The 14,887-nt window shown below is 42.7% G+C and overlaps 1 protein-coding gene across 4 annotated transcripts in view; it reads right to left on the reverse strand.

Moving 5' to 3' along the window:
- RNF38 (ring finger protein 38) overlaps window positions 1–14,887 on the reverse strand; it is a 415,096-nt gene that overhangs the window by 11,468 nt on the left and 388,741 nt on the right. For all 4 annotated transcript variants that reach the window (XM_073549653.1, XM_073549654.1, XM_073549655.1 and 1 more), the window contains 2 exons: window positions 7,573–7,740; window positions 5,161–5,331 (listed from right to left, as the gene is read on the reverse strand). In XM_073549653.1, the coding sequence (XP_073405754.1) occupies window positions 5,161–5,331; window positions 7,573–7,740 (339 nt within the window). The remainder of the gene's footprint in view (window positions 1–5,160; window positions 5,332–7,572; window positions 7,741–14,887) is intronic.

Raw genomic sequence — 14,887 nt, forward strand, 5'->3', positions numbered from 1 at the left:
GCGGGTGTCAGGAGGCAGGAGCCCCTGTCCCCGCTGCTAAAGAGAAATGAATATTCACCGCGAAGCAGTGAATATCATTTCAGGTCTCCACACCCCCAGAGGCCCCGCCCCCAGCCCAGTAAGCCGCTCTGCATCAGGGCCGGCGCCGCCCTCAGTCCTCTCTGCTCCTGGCTCACAGCCAGTGCGCGATGACGTCACTACATCGCGCACCCGCTGTGTGTCTGGCAGAGGGGGCAGCTCCTGACACTGAAGCCGGGATCAGCGTGGGAGCGAGGAGGAGAGGTGAGTATTGTGTTTTGTTTTTTTTTATATATCTCTCTCGCTCTCTCTATCTATCTCTATTTCTCTCTCTCTATCTCTCATATCTATCTATCTTTCTATCTATTATCTATATCTATCTATCTCTATATCTATCTCTATCTATTATCTATATCTATCTATTTCTATATCTATCTCTATATCTATCTTTCTATCTCTACATCTATCTCTATGTCTATCTATCTTACTCTATCTATCTCTATATCTATTATCTCTATATTTATTATCTATCTAGCTACCATCTATATCTATCTCTCTTTATCTATATATATCGCTATCTAATATATATCTATCTATCTCTATACCTATCTATTTATCTATCTGTTATCTATCTCTATATCTTTTCTCTGTATCTATCTATCTCTATATCTATATCTCTCGCTATCTATCGCTCTCTATATCTATATCTATCTCTATATCTATATCTATCTCTATATCTATCTTTATATCTATATCTATATATCTATCTCTATATCTATCTCTATTTCTCTCTATGTCTATCTCTATATCTCTATAGCTATCTATATATCTCTATCTCTATATCTATCTCTCTGTATATCTATCTTTCTATCTCTATATCTATATATCTATCTTTATCTATTTATCTCTATATCTTTTCTCTGTATATCTCTATATCTATCTATCTCTATATATATATTATCTCTATATCTATTTCTCTCTATATCTCTCTATATCTATCTATTTATCTCTATATCTATCTCTCTGTATATCTATATCTTTCTATCTCTATATCTATCTATCTCTATATCTATCTCTCTATCTCTATCTTTCTATCTCTACATCTATCTCTATATCTATCTTTCTATCTATCTATATCTATCTATTATGTCTATCTAGCTATCTCTATTATCTATATCTACCTATCTCTATATCTTTCTATCTTACTCTATCTCTATATCTATCTGTTATCTCTATATTTATTATCTATCTTTATCTATCTCTATCTATTATCTATATCTATATCCATCTCTCTATCTATTTATCGATCTCTGTATCTATCTCTCTCTCTATCTACCGCTCTCTCTATCTCTATCTTTATATCTATATCTATCTATCTCTATATCTATTATCTCTATATCTATCTACCTATCTCTATATCTATCTTTCTATCTAACACTATATCTCTATATCTATCTCTCTCTCTCTCTATCTCTCTCTCTATCTCTCTCTCTATCTCTCTCTCTATCTCTCTATCTATCCATTATCTACTATCTATCTCTATATCTATCTATTTCTACATCTATCTTTCTATCTATATCTATCTAACTCTATATCTACACTCACTGGCCACTTTATTAGGTACACCATGCTAGTAACGGGTTGGACCACCTTTTGCCTTCAGAACTGCCTCAATTCTTCGTGGCAGAGATTCAACAAGGTGCTGGAAGCATTCCTCAGAGATTTTGGACCATATTGACATGATGGCATCACACAGTTGGCGCAGATTTGTCGGCTGCACATCCCTGATGCGAATCTCCCGTTCCACCACATCCCAAAGATGCTCTATTGGATTGAGATCTGGTGACTGAGGAGGCCATTTGAGTACAGTGAACTCATTGTCATGTTCAAGAAACCAATCTGAGATGATTCGAGCTTTATGACATGGCGCATTATCCTGCTGAAAGTAGCCATCAGATGTTGGGTACATTGTGGTCATAAAGGGATGGACATGGTCAGCAACAATACTCAGGTAGGCTGTGGCGTTGCAACGATGCTCAATTGGTACCAAGGGGCCCAAAGAGTGCCAAGAAAAAATTCCCCACACCATGACACCACCACCACCAGCCTGAACCGTTGATACAAGGCAGGATGGATCCATGCTTTCATGTTGTTTACGCCAAATTCTGACCCTACCATCCGAATGTCGCAGCAGAAATCGAGACTCATCAGACCAGGCAACGTTTTTCCAATCTTCTACTGGCCAATTTCGATGAGCTTGTGCAAATTGTAGCCTCAGTTTCCTGTTCTTAGCTGAGAGGAGTGGTACCCAGTGTGGTCTTCTGCTGCTGTAGCCCATCTGCCTCAAAGTTCGACGCACTGTGCGTTCAGAGATGCTCTTCTGCCTACCTTGGTTGTAACGGGGGGCAATTTGAGTCACTGTTGCCTTTCTATCAGCTCGAACCAGTCTGCCCATTCTCCTCTGACCTCTGGCATCAACAAGGCATTTCCGGCCACAGAACTGCCGCTCACTGGATTTTTTTTCTTTTTCGGACCATTCTCTGTAAACCCTAGAGATGGTTGTGCGTGAAAATCCCAGTAGATCAGCAGTTTCTGAAATACTCAGACCAGCCCTTCTGGCACCAACAATCATGCCACGTTCAAAGGCACTCAAATCACCTTTCTTCCCCATACTGATGCTCAGTTTGAACTGCAGGAGATTGTCTTGACCATGTCTACATGCCTAAATGCACTGAGTTGCCGCCATGTGATTGGCTGATTAGAAATTAAGTCTTAACACACAGTTGGACAGGTGTACCTAATAAAGTGGCCAGTGAGTGTATACAGTGCCTACAAGTAGTATTCAACCCCCTGCAGATTTAGCAGGTTTGATAAGATGCAAATAAGTTAGAGCCTTCAAACTTCACACAAGAGCAGGATTTATTAACAGATGCATAAATCTTACAAACCAAAAAGTTATGTTGCTCAGTTAAATTTTAATAAATTTTAAACATAAAAGTGTGGGTCAATTATTATTCAACCCCTAGGTTTAATATTTTGTGGAATAACCTTTGTTTGCAATTACAGCTAATAATCGTCTTTTATAAGACCTGATCAGGCCGGCACAGGTCTCTGGAGTTATCTTGGCCCACTCCTCCATGCAGATCTTCTCCAAGTTATCTAGGTTCTTTGGGTGTCTCATGTGGACTTTAATCTCGAGCTCCTTCCACAAGTTTTCAATTGGGTTAAGGTCAGGAGACTGACTAGGCCACTCCAACACCTTGATTTTTTGCCTCTTGAACCAGGCCTTGGTTTTCTTGGCTGTGTGCTTTGGGTCGTTGTCTTGTTGGAAGATGAAATGATGACCCATCTTAAGATCCTTGATGGAGGAGCGGAGGTTCTTGGCCAAAATCTCCAGGTAGGCCGTGCTATCCATCTTCCCATGGATGCGGACCAGATGGCCAGGCCCCTTGGCTGAGAAACAGCCCCACAGCATGATGCTGCCACCACCATGCTTGACTGTAGGGATGGTATTCTTGGGGTCGTATGCAGTGCCATCCAGTCTCCAAACATCACGTGTGTGGTTGGCACCAAAGATCTCGATCTTGGTCTCATCAGACCAGAGAACCTTGAACCAGTCTGTCTCAGAGTCCTCCAAGTGATCATGAGCAAACTGTAGACGAGCCTTGACATGACGCTTTGAAAGTAAAGGTACCTTACGGGCTCGTCTGGAACGGAGACCATTGCGGTGGAGTACGTTACTTATGGTATTGACTGAAACCAATGTCCCCACTGCCATGAGATCTTCCCGGAGCTCCTTCCTTGTTGTCCTTGGGTTAGCCTTGACTCTTCGGACAAGCCTGGCCTCGGCACGGGAGGAAACTTTCAAAGGCGGTCCAGGCCGTAGAAGGCTAACAGTAGTTCCATAAGCCTTCCACTTCCGGATGATGCTCCCAACAGTGGAGACAGGTAGGCCCAACTCCTTGGAAAGGGTTTTGTACCCCTTGCCAGCCTTGTGACCCTCCACGATCTTGTCTCTGATGGCCTTGGAATGCTCCTTTGTCTTTCCCATGTTGACCATGTATGAGTGCTGTTCACAAGTTTGGGGAGGGTCTTAAATAGTCAGAAAAGGCTGGAAAAAGAGATAATTAATCCAAACATGTGAAGCTCATTGTTCTTTGTGCCTGAAATACTTCTTAATACTTTAGGGGAACCAAACAGAATTCTGGTGGTTTGAGGGGTTGAATAATAAATGACCCTCTGAATAAACTTTTCACAATTTAAAAAAAAATTAAACAAAGAAATAACATTCTTTTTTGCTGCAGTGCATTTCACACTTCCAGGCTGATCTACAGTCCAAATGTCACAATGCCAAGTTAATTCCGAATGTGTAAACCTGCTAAATCTGCAGGGGGTTGAATACTACTTGTAGGCACTGTATATCTATATAGCATTATACCCTATGAGGGGGTGCATTATACCCTATGAGGGGGTGCATTATACCCTATGAGGGGGTGCATTATACCCTATGAGGGGGGCAGTATTATACCCTATGAGGGGGGCAGTATTATACCCTATGAGGGGGGCAGTATTATACCCTATGAGATGGCTGCATTATATTCTATGAGATGGCTGCATTATACTATGTGAGGGGGCTGCTTTATATTCTATGAGGGGGCTACCCCAACTCCTGCTACATAATTAAGACATGTACAACCTTATATTATACCCGGATATTAGCGTGATTTACCGCATAATTGGTGGTCTGGTATTTAACTCTATGCAGCTACATAGTGGGCCCCAAGAATGATTTTCTCTGGTGGGCCCAAGGTGTTCCAGTCTGACGCTGATTTACAGGCCTTCATTTTACCAAGAAGTATTTGCATTCAATCTAAAATTAAGCTAGAAAAATGTTGACAGGCTTGGATCTCACAACACCATTTTAGATTTTACTAATTGTGCTTATAAAAATGGTAGCATGATATTGTTGGTAGGAACATTATATTTTTTTCATAAACTAAGTGTTCATACTAGAAGTTTTCTGAGCCCCTTTACATAACCCTGAATTTATGGCTGTTCTTGAGGTGCACTACAATTTTGGGGCCATTGGCAGAGGTAATAAAAGGTTATGGAGACATCGGTAGATTTTAGAATTTTGCTTACCGATCGAGACTGTTGTGTCTGGAAGGGCACAAATTGGCCAGGAGGGGGCAGATGTGCATGGTGATGTGGAGAAAGGTGCGGTGGATGTAACAGGAATGGGTCACTGGAAATGAGGGGAGGGAAAGCAGCATAGGGAACTGGTAAATGTTGAACGGAGCAAGCCTGAAGCATCTGTAAATAGAGAAAAATATTAGTTAATACTATTTAATATGAGTTGCACAAAAAGTCGCGAATGTTATATTGCTAGGCATTCAGAACTATAGCTACCTTTTCAAAACTTCAGTATATTTAAAAGCGACCTAGCCTAGTGGCCTCCAATTTCTTCCTCAATTAAGACAGCATTCTGGTCTTACTGCATCCAAGATGGCTGCCACAGTGGTAAAAGACAGAGTGATGCCTATACTATGGGACCTGAAAGGCAGGCAAGGCGGGGTTCAGACTCCCCACTGCAGCAGTCATCCTGGATGCAAAAGGACTGGAACCGCAGTCTCGGCATCAGAGCACCAGGTAGGATGAGGATACATGATAAATGTATAGATTAGGGTAGAAGGGGGAAAAAATTCTATTCTATAAGGAAAAGTCCAAGGGGGTATGAATACATATTACCCATTAGGGTGTTTGCTTGTACCGAGAGGGCATTCCCCTTATAGATACCAAGCAGACGTGTACCACACAAAAAGGATCTGCAGATTGGGCGCAGTGTTAAGCCTGGGCTACATGGACTTTTGTAGTCAATTGCAGCAGTCTCGAGAGGTACACTGATCTGTATGCGTGCACATACACCTATACACACCTTGGAAAAGTATTCATACCTCGTGAACTCTTCCATGTTACACCCACAAACTTAAAAACGTATTTTATTGGGATTTTGGGATATACCAACACGAAGTAGTGCTATTTGTGACGAGTAAAGAAAATGATATATGGTTTTTAAATATATTAAGAAATATAATTGATCCATAATGTGCACAGAACAGCTATACTTAAACTGAGAAATTACAAACAGGTAACCTCAATTTACTAATTATGTGACTTTTGGAGACAACTGGTCACTCAGGATTTTAAATTAGGGGCATCAGACTACAGCGGACTGAATACAAATGCATGTCACAATTTTCAGTTTTGTTTTTTTTTTTTTAATATTTATAAAACCATTAATCATTTCCTTTCAAGACCGCTCAGTGATTATCACTGCAGCCTTGCAGCGCTGGAGTCCTGGGTTCAAATCTCACCAAGGACAACATCTGCAAGGAGTTTATATGTTCTCCCCGTGTTTGTGTGGGTTTCCTCTGGGTTCTCCAGTTTCCTCCCACATCCCAAAGACATACTGATAGAGATTCTAGATTGTGAGCCCCAATGGAGGCAGTACTAATAATGTTTGTAAAGCGCTGTAGAATTAATAGCGCTATATAAGTGCGTAAAATAAATAAATATATATATATATATTTTTTTTTTTTAGTAAGGACCGACAAATAGCTTGGCGCCCGATCAGCGCCGGTATCACTGTCTCTGCTGGAACAGCACCAGCACAGGAGGGGAGTATAGTTTGTTTTTTTTTAAATTGAGGCCAAACATTTAGATCAAGAGGGGTTGTCCTAGTAATGGACAACCCCTTTAACAGTACAGTCCCAGGTGCCATGTATCTGATGTGACAAGTGTGATAAGTAGAGCTTCAGATTTTGTTGCTAAAAAGCATGGACTTTCTGCCCTTTCCCCCTTTACATTGCTTCTGTGCTGATATCTATTGCATAAATTAACTTGCTGCAATTTGCATACAATCTCATTCACAAAGCCATCACTGTTATATGCAGAGGTTTCTCTCCTACAAATCAGCAGTGAACGTCAGCTGCATATTCGCCCAGTGGAAACCTACCTTTTGATCTTTACAAAGGTCTAGAAAGACTGGCATTAGTATAACATACCTTATTTACACATACCTTGTTAAACAATTTTTTTTTACATTTATTTCAGGTCACCCTAGGGAATGTGAAACTGGTTTGATTAGAAGTACAATACTGCTGGACTTTAATATATTACACATCTCTTTTAAAGACCTGCATCAGGAGAAAAATGTGGGCGCTCTGGGGGCCCGACAACCTGATGGCATCCTGCAACTGAACCACAGGGATGGGGTGCTCCACTTTCTAGCCATGTGGCTATCATGGTCACTTAACCACAGCATCAAGGGATTTCATTTACAGGTGAGTACTGGCTTTTTAACCCTAGAAACCCACTGTGTATGGAGTAGGCTCGGCTCCTAAGTACACTAGATACATTGGTGCTCAACATGTGACTTGCATATATGTCACATGTGAACTGGTCATTAAGTTACATTTAAAGGAGAACGAAGGCTTAGCTAAATCTGTTTATGCAGACCCAAACCCCATATTAATGTTGGAGTGCTTCACTTACCGGTGGAGGCACGCTGCAGACTGGTAAGTGCTGTCCGCTGAAGACGACAGAACAGCCTGGAACCTGTTGTGCACTGCAAGCAGGGATGTGCTGTCCTGTACAAAGAGGGATTCCATGTGGTGCAACCGTTGTGACAGTGTATGAAACCGGAACTGTGCCCTGGTGAATCTGGAGGTGGGGCGGGAAAAAAAAAAAAAAAAAAAAGTGTAAACAGTAAGTTAGGAAAATACATTAAAAAAGGGAAACGGAGACAAGCTACCTGTACAATTAGCATCCTCACTTCTCAGTTGTCCTCGTAAGTTCTGAACCTTCTATTCACTCTATACAGGTAGACACTAGTCTAACACAGCCACTTGTGCTGCTTTTGGTAGGCGGGAACCAGGTATCAAATTTCAAGATCTGAAGTTAAAGAGTACCCATAATCCAATCTGTGACCACCCCTTTTATTTAACAATACAATGGCAAGCCGGGGGGTGAATGTTAACTAGTAAAGTCACCAATTAAGAAAATGCTGACAAGTGCGATTCATGTCCTCCTAAGGGTATGTGCACACGATGCGGATTCTGCCGAGGTGTACAGTACCATATATTCTATGGGAAATGGAAACCACAGTGCAGACTGTGCGGATTTTTCCACGCGGATTTGCTGTGGTTTCTAATCTGCAGAAAGAATTGACATGTCAATTCTTTCTGCGGATTCCGCTGCGGTTTACCATCTCCTCCATTGTAGAGATGATAAACTGCAGGGCAAAACCGCAGGTCTTTTGACCTGCGGATTTACCTGCGGATTTCGCAAAATCCGCGCGGATCAATCCACAGCGTGTGCACGTACCCTTAAGGACCCAACTTCTGTTAGATTTCCACAACTCTCTGCAGCTCCTCTCATAGGGGAATTGCAGGATCTCCAAGATCTCACACTAAACTGCTACATCCAGTGCTGAGAGGTTACTGAACTGTAACCGTTATAAATGTGGCTACCATTCGGCAACTGCTCAGTAAAGGATAATCATTTTTATTTCTATAATGCCAACACATTCTGCAGCAAAAGATATATAAGACTTTATAAAGCAAAACATTACTCAACAATACAAGAGGAGTGAGGGTCCTGATCGTAAGTTTACCATCTATGAGGATATAGGTGGGAAACAATAGGTTAAAAAAGTGCTTGTCATGTATGGTTCAGCCATCATTATCATTAGTAAGGGTATTAAAATAAAGCTACATGACTTGTCATCAACCAGTATCAAAGTACAGATACAAAGTACTATTGAGTGCATGGAGTGTGGGAAATAACGTTGGGACCAGTTTCTGGGGAAAGTTAGGAAGGGAGAACAAGGAACATTTGGGCTGGTTTCACATTAGCGTTTTTTTTGCGCAGCACATTGTGCGCGTCCATGCATCATGTGCACCTATGTTTAACATGGTGTGCGCATGGTCTTGCGTTTGCACGCGCTCGTATGCGTTTTCGTACGCATGCGGTTATTCAAGGTGTGCGCCTAGGTGCGCCAGACGCATCCTGTTGCATTTTTGGGTCCGCCGAAAGGCGTAAAAAAAAAAAAAAAGCTTGAGCACGGAATGCACCAAAATAACGCATTACCGTCTATGGGAATGCAGGTGTGCGCATGGACATGCGTTCGTCTGCGTTTTCGTGTGCCTGCGTTTTTGGCATAAAAATGTGTAGACACTGGTTTTAACCCCTAGAGAACAAATGCGCATAAAAAATGCAAACGCATGATGCGTTTCTATTGCGCACGATGCACTGCGCAAAAAACGCCAATGTGAAATTAGCCTTAGTGAGGTGAGGCGCAAGGCCAGTCAAAAAGATGTGTTTTTAGTGCACAATTAAAGCTACGACTAGATTGGGGTAGTGCATTCCACAGAATTGGGGCAGAACAAGAGAATGTTTGGAGACAGTATGAGGTTCGGCTCAGAGGATGTTGGTCAAATCATCAGCAGAACAGAGTATGGGTGCGAGTAGACATATTGAGAGATGTAGGATGGAGCAGAACAGAACTGTGGAGAGTTTTGTGGGCGAGATTGATACGTTTATATTGGACTCTGTAGCAGAAGGGCAACAAGTGCAACGACTGGCACAGGATAGAGGCATCAGTATAGTAGTTGGACAGAAATAGGACTCTGGCTGCTGTATTCACACTTGAGAGGGGAGAGTTTAGTAAGACTACGTGCACACGCTGCGGATTTGCCTGCAGAAATTTCTGCTTGAATTCTTCCTCTTGGCAGAAAAAAAAACAGTTGAAATTCCGCACAGATTTGATGCAGTTTTTCATGTGGATTTGTATGCTAAATAAAGATCATTAAAAAAAAAAAAAAAAAAAAAAATTGTCATGTCATTTCCTTGTTCAACCTCTTCTTTTTCATTCTCCATTGAAACCATAATATCATTACATACAACAATCAAATATGTTTACACACAAAACAAATATAAGTGATTATAATATAAATATATATTTTATTTATATCTATAGTAAAAAAATGGAACAGCACAATACCATATGGCGGGTGCCCAGGCCTCCTCAGCAATACATCCAATACTTGTCCAATCCAGACAAAAACAAAGAGGAAGGCAGCACTTCAATATTCAAAAGTGAAAAAGTAGATTTTATTCAGCCCCACATAGCATGGCGATGCTTCGGCTCACACTGAGCCTTTCTCAAGCAGTGAGTCTCACTCACAGGTGAGTATAAATACAAGGTACTTATAATTCTGAATAATCATGGATTGTTAATACAAAGTGTAAAATATACATGATTTTGTCAATCCATACATTGTGCAACAACTAGTGATGAGAGAGTACACTCTTTGCTCGGATCCATTTTTTTTTTGGCGGATCCGTTTTTTTCCTCATTGAGTTGCATTACCGGCGGATCATGACGGATGGCCATGCGTTGGATGCGTTTTTTGCGGAACCGCCAAATGTTTTGCGTCCGCCGGCATGCCTGGACGGACCCGCAACGTTTTGTTTGTTGTAGGATCTGCATTTTACAGTGCGCATGCCCGGAGAAAGGAAGTCAGCCGGTAATTTAACCCTTAAATCCTTTCTGGCGGACGGAAAAAATTCTCACACACACACAAAACTGAAGTGTGAAAGAGGCCTTAAGGTGATGTCCAAATCTCCAAAATAGAAAATCAGGGAGAGAAAAAAAAAAAAACAAAAAAAAAAAAACAAAACAAAAAAAAAAAACAGCCAGCATTCCAAAAATTACAGGGAACAACCGTGGCTTTACTGATCCATTAGCAGCAACTTTTCAGCACATTTCTCTGCCTTTCTCAAGCAGTCTATACCTGATATTTTTCAGCTACTTAACTCCTTCGCTTTATGCCTCTTGGCAATTTGTTTTGCATATTGGCAATTTTTTTTTTTTTTTTGGGGGGGGGGGGGGGGGCATGCATGTGTGAATTATTATAGGAGCTTTTTTCAATAAGGTGACTTATGTTTGACATTGCCATTTGACGTTTATCAGGGATATTTGTGTGTGCAATTACCTTTAGCCATTCGCATTATTTGTAGCCTGTATTTTTCATGTTTATTGTGATATACGCTATGCAATTGTATTATAATGACACATGTATCCCTGCAATAATATGCTAGGGGGCTGTTATTTACACATTGTATGGGCTTTATTTAAGGCTTGCATAGTCTGGTTATTCTTTGGGGGCTTGGGGTGTTGGGTATTGGGTTGCGTGTTGTATTTTAAATGTTTTTAAGTCTATTATGTCCAAGAAGAAATAAAGGTTTTTTTTCATATTTTAATCTATGGAGGTGCATACCATTATTAGTCTAGTCTCTTCTTTTTTCTTGGATTCATTGTTATACAGGCTAGGTATTGCACTCTGTTTATTGATATTATTGACAATAGTGCACCTTTTCTTTAACTATTCATATAAATAGGTGTCATCAGCATTGAAATGGCACTGAAAACCAAATCAGCTGATTGTTTGCCCAATAGGGAGGGTCTATAGTGAAAAGAGGAGGGGGATCTAGAACCAAACCCTAAGGAACCTCACTCAACTGGAAGAAGAGCCAGTAAAAGATAGATACATTGAAGGAGCAATCAGAGAGGCAGGAGGAGTACCAAGAGTGGGCAGTATCCTTGAGTCCTATAGAGAGGAGCAGAGTTAAGAGGAGCTAGTGGTCCACAGCATTAACTACTGCAGAGAGATCCAGGGGAATCAGAAGGGAGTAGTGACCTTTACAATTGGCTATTACTAGATCGTTCAAGAGACTTTGATAAGTGTAATTTCAATAGAGTGTAAAGAGCTGAAGCCAGAGAGTTATCTGAAAGATAGCTTAGATGACCATAAAGGGCCTGTCACACGAAGCGATCTCGCTAGCAATTTCACTATAACTTGTGACGTTATAGCGATATCGCTGTGTCTGATACTTACCTCCGACCGGCTCCCCCGCTGGTTATCGCTGATCGCGCGAGAACGTCCTGGACTGTTTCTCGTCGTCAGCTTCCTGCTGTGGAGACGAGCGAAGCGTGGACGCGGGCGGGAGGACGCAGGATCGCCTCGTCTGACAGGTAAGTAGCGACCCCCGACCCCTGCGATGTCGCTGGTGAGATCTGCCTGTGTGGCAGCTCACTAGCGACCACTTAGCGATGCACCAGCGATCCTGACCGCGTCATATCGCTGTTCGGGATCGCTGGTGCATCGCTAAGTGTGACAGTACCTTTAGGCCCCGTCACAAACAGCGAGATCGCTAGTGAGATCGCCGATTTTGTGACGCATCAGCGATCTCGCCAGCAATATCTCTGTGTGTGATATGCATCATCGACCGCTCCCCACCCCCCGCGCCGGGTATCGCTGATAGTGCAGGAATGTCCTGGGCCATTTTTTGATCGTTGGTCTCCCGCTGGCCAGCGCAGATCACTATGTGTGGCAGGCGGGAGAGCAACGATCAGCGAGCTCCCAGAGCTGTAAGCAGATGCTGGGAGCTGGTATCCAAGGTAAAGTCTTAGTTACTCACCGGTTAACGGTATTTTTCGGAGTCCATGACAGCACCACCTGAGAGAGGGGATCCGCCCTTTAGGAACAGGAAACCTACAGATACAAAAAGGGTGGCACCTCTCCCACGCATCAGTTGGATTACAGAGCACAAGAGGACTTCCAAGGTTAATGCATGATTTATGTACAGTATTCTTTACAATTTATAAACTTTTAACACCAGTGAGCATATACAAGAAATAGACGTGCACACCCCAATTAAACTAAGGGAGGGAATATACGGGTGCTGTCATAGACTCCGAAAAATACCGTTAACCGGTGAGTAACTAAGACTTTATTCGGTCGTCCATGACAGCACCACCTGAGAGATTTACAGAGAGTAACATCAGCTTTAGGGAGGACTACAGCCTGCAGCACCCTTATACCAAAAGAGAGGTCTGTGGAAGCACCCAGATCTAGCCTATAATGACTATAAAAAGTGCTCGGAGAGGACCAAGTAGCCGCCTTACATATCTGGTCAATGGAGACTTCTGATCTTTCGGCCCATGAGGTCGCCATGGCCCTGGTGGAATGCGCCCTCAGCTTCCCGGGTGGCGACCTGCCCTTTGAGGTGTATGCTATTGAAATCGCCTCTCTAATCCATCTGGCTAGTGTATTTTTTGATGTCCTACAACCTTTTCTGGGGCCTTGATGATAGATAAATAGGGCATTATCTTTTTTCCAGGGATCGGTGACTGTCAGATATTCTATGAGGCCTCTCCTGACATCCAGGGTGTGTAGTTTCTTTTCCTTCTCGTTAGTTGGATTAGGGAGGAAGGATGGAAGAACTATTTCCTGTGTCCTATGGAAACTAGAAACTACCTTCGGCAAGTACGCTGGATCAGGTCTAAGTATTACCCTATCCTCTTTGAACTGTAAATAAGGAGGACACCTAGATAAAGCCTGGATATCGCTTATTCTGTGGGCTGATGTTAGAGCTACCAGGAAGGCTACTTTGAGGGACAGATTTTTTAGGGAAGCCGACGAGATAGGTTCGAATGGGGTCTCCGTCATAGCAGTGAGGACTAGGTTCAAGTCCCACGGCATGAATCTATCCTTCATTATTGGCCTGGATCTACCTGCCGCCTTAATGAACCTGCTTACCCAATAATTACCAGCGATGTTACAGCTAAACAGGGCCCCCAAGGCTGACACTTGTACTTTAAAGGTACTGGTACAGAGCCCCATGTCCAGACCTTTTTGTAGGAACTCTAATATCTGCATTATCGGCGCTGAATCCCCAGCGACTACTCCTGAGTTTTGAAGGAATTTTTTCCAAATTCTGACATAAATTTTTGTGGTAATGATTTTTCTACTCTTAAGTAGGGTGTTAATTAGGTCTGCGGAGAAGCCCTTTTCTTCTAATAATGACCGTTCAAACTCCACGCCGTCAGATGTAGGCCAGCCACCTGCGGATGGAAGACTGGGCCCTGGGACAGGAGATCCGGGATGTCCGGCAGAACCCAAGGATCGGACACTGACATGGTCCTGAGGAATGAGAACCATGCTCTCCTGGGCCAAAACGGAGCGATGACTATAACCCTCGCTCTGTCTTTCCTGATTTTCCTCGTCACCAGGGGTAGAAGAGAAAGGGGAGGAAAGGCATAGGCTAGTCTGAAGTCCCACTTTATCAGGAAGGCATCTACCGCCAGAGGATTCTCTCTGGGATTTAGGGAGCAGAATTGTTTCAATTGTCTGTTGTCTCTGGTGGCGAAGAGGTCTACCTCTGGATATCCCCACCTTTGAACAATCAGATTGAATATGGAGGTGTTTAGGGACCATTCCCCTTGCTTTAGCTGATTGCGGCTTAAAAAGTCTGCCGTGATGTTGTCTCTTCCTTTTATATGCAACGCTGTTAAAGATAGAAAGTATTGTTCTGCTAGATGGAACAACCGCTCTGCTACAATCATCAGGGGTCTGGAACGGGTCCCGCCTTGGTGATTGATATATGCCACGGTGACCTGATTGTCGGAGAACACTCGCACGTGATGGCCCTGTAGATACACAAGGAGCTTTTTAGCCGCCTGTTCTACTGCTGTCAATTCTTTTAGGTTAGATGACATTCCTAACTGATCATGTTGCCATTGGTCCTGGACTAATATTTCACCCATATGAGCTCCCCAACCGTAAGGACTAGCATCCGTGGTGACTATGCGGGTTACGTTATACTCCCAGGGCACCCCTTTAGACAAGTTATCCTTGTCTAACCACCACTCTAGGGACTCCCTAGTGTTACGGGACAAGGTTAGCTGACCCTCCAAGTAACCCCCAAGGACTTTTTGATGTAATAAGACCTCGCTCTGTAGTTT

This window comes from Dendrobates tinctorius, unplaced genomic scaffold (genome assembly GCF_039654945.1).
Source record: "Dendrobates tinctorius isolate UK_male_01 unplaced genomic scaffold, ASM3965494v1 ptg000160l, whole genome shotgun sequence".
Classification (NCBI taxonomy): Eukaryota; Metazoa; Chordata; class Amphibia; order Anura; family Dendrobatidae; genus Dendrobates; species Dendrobates tinctorius.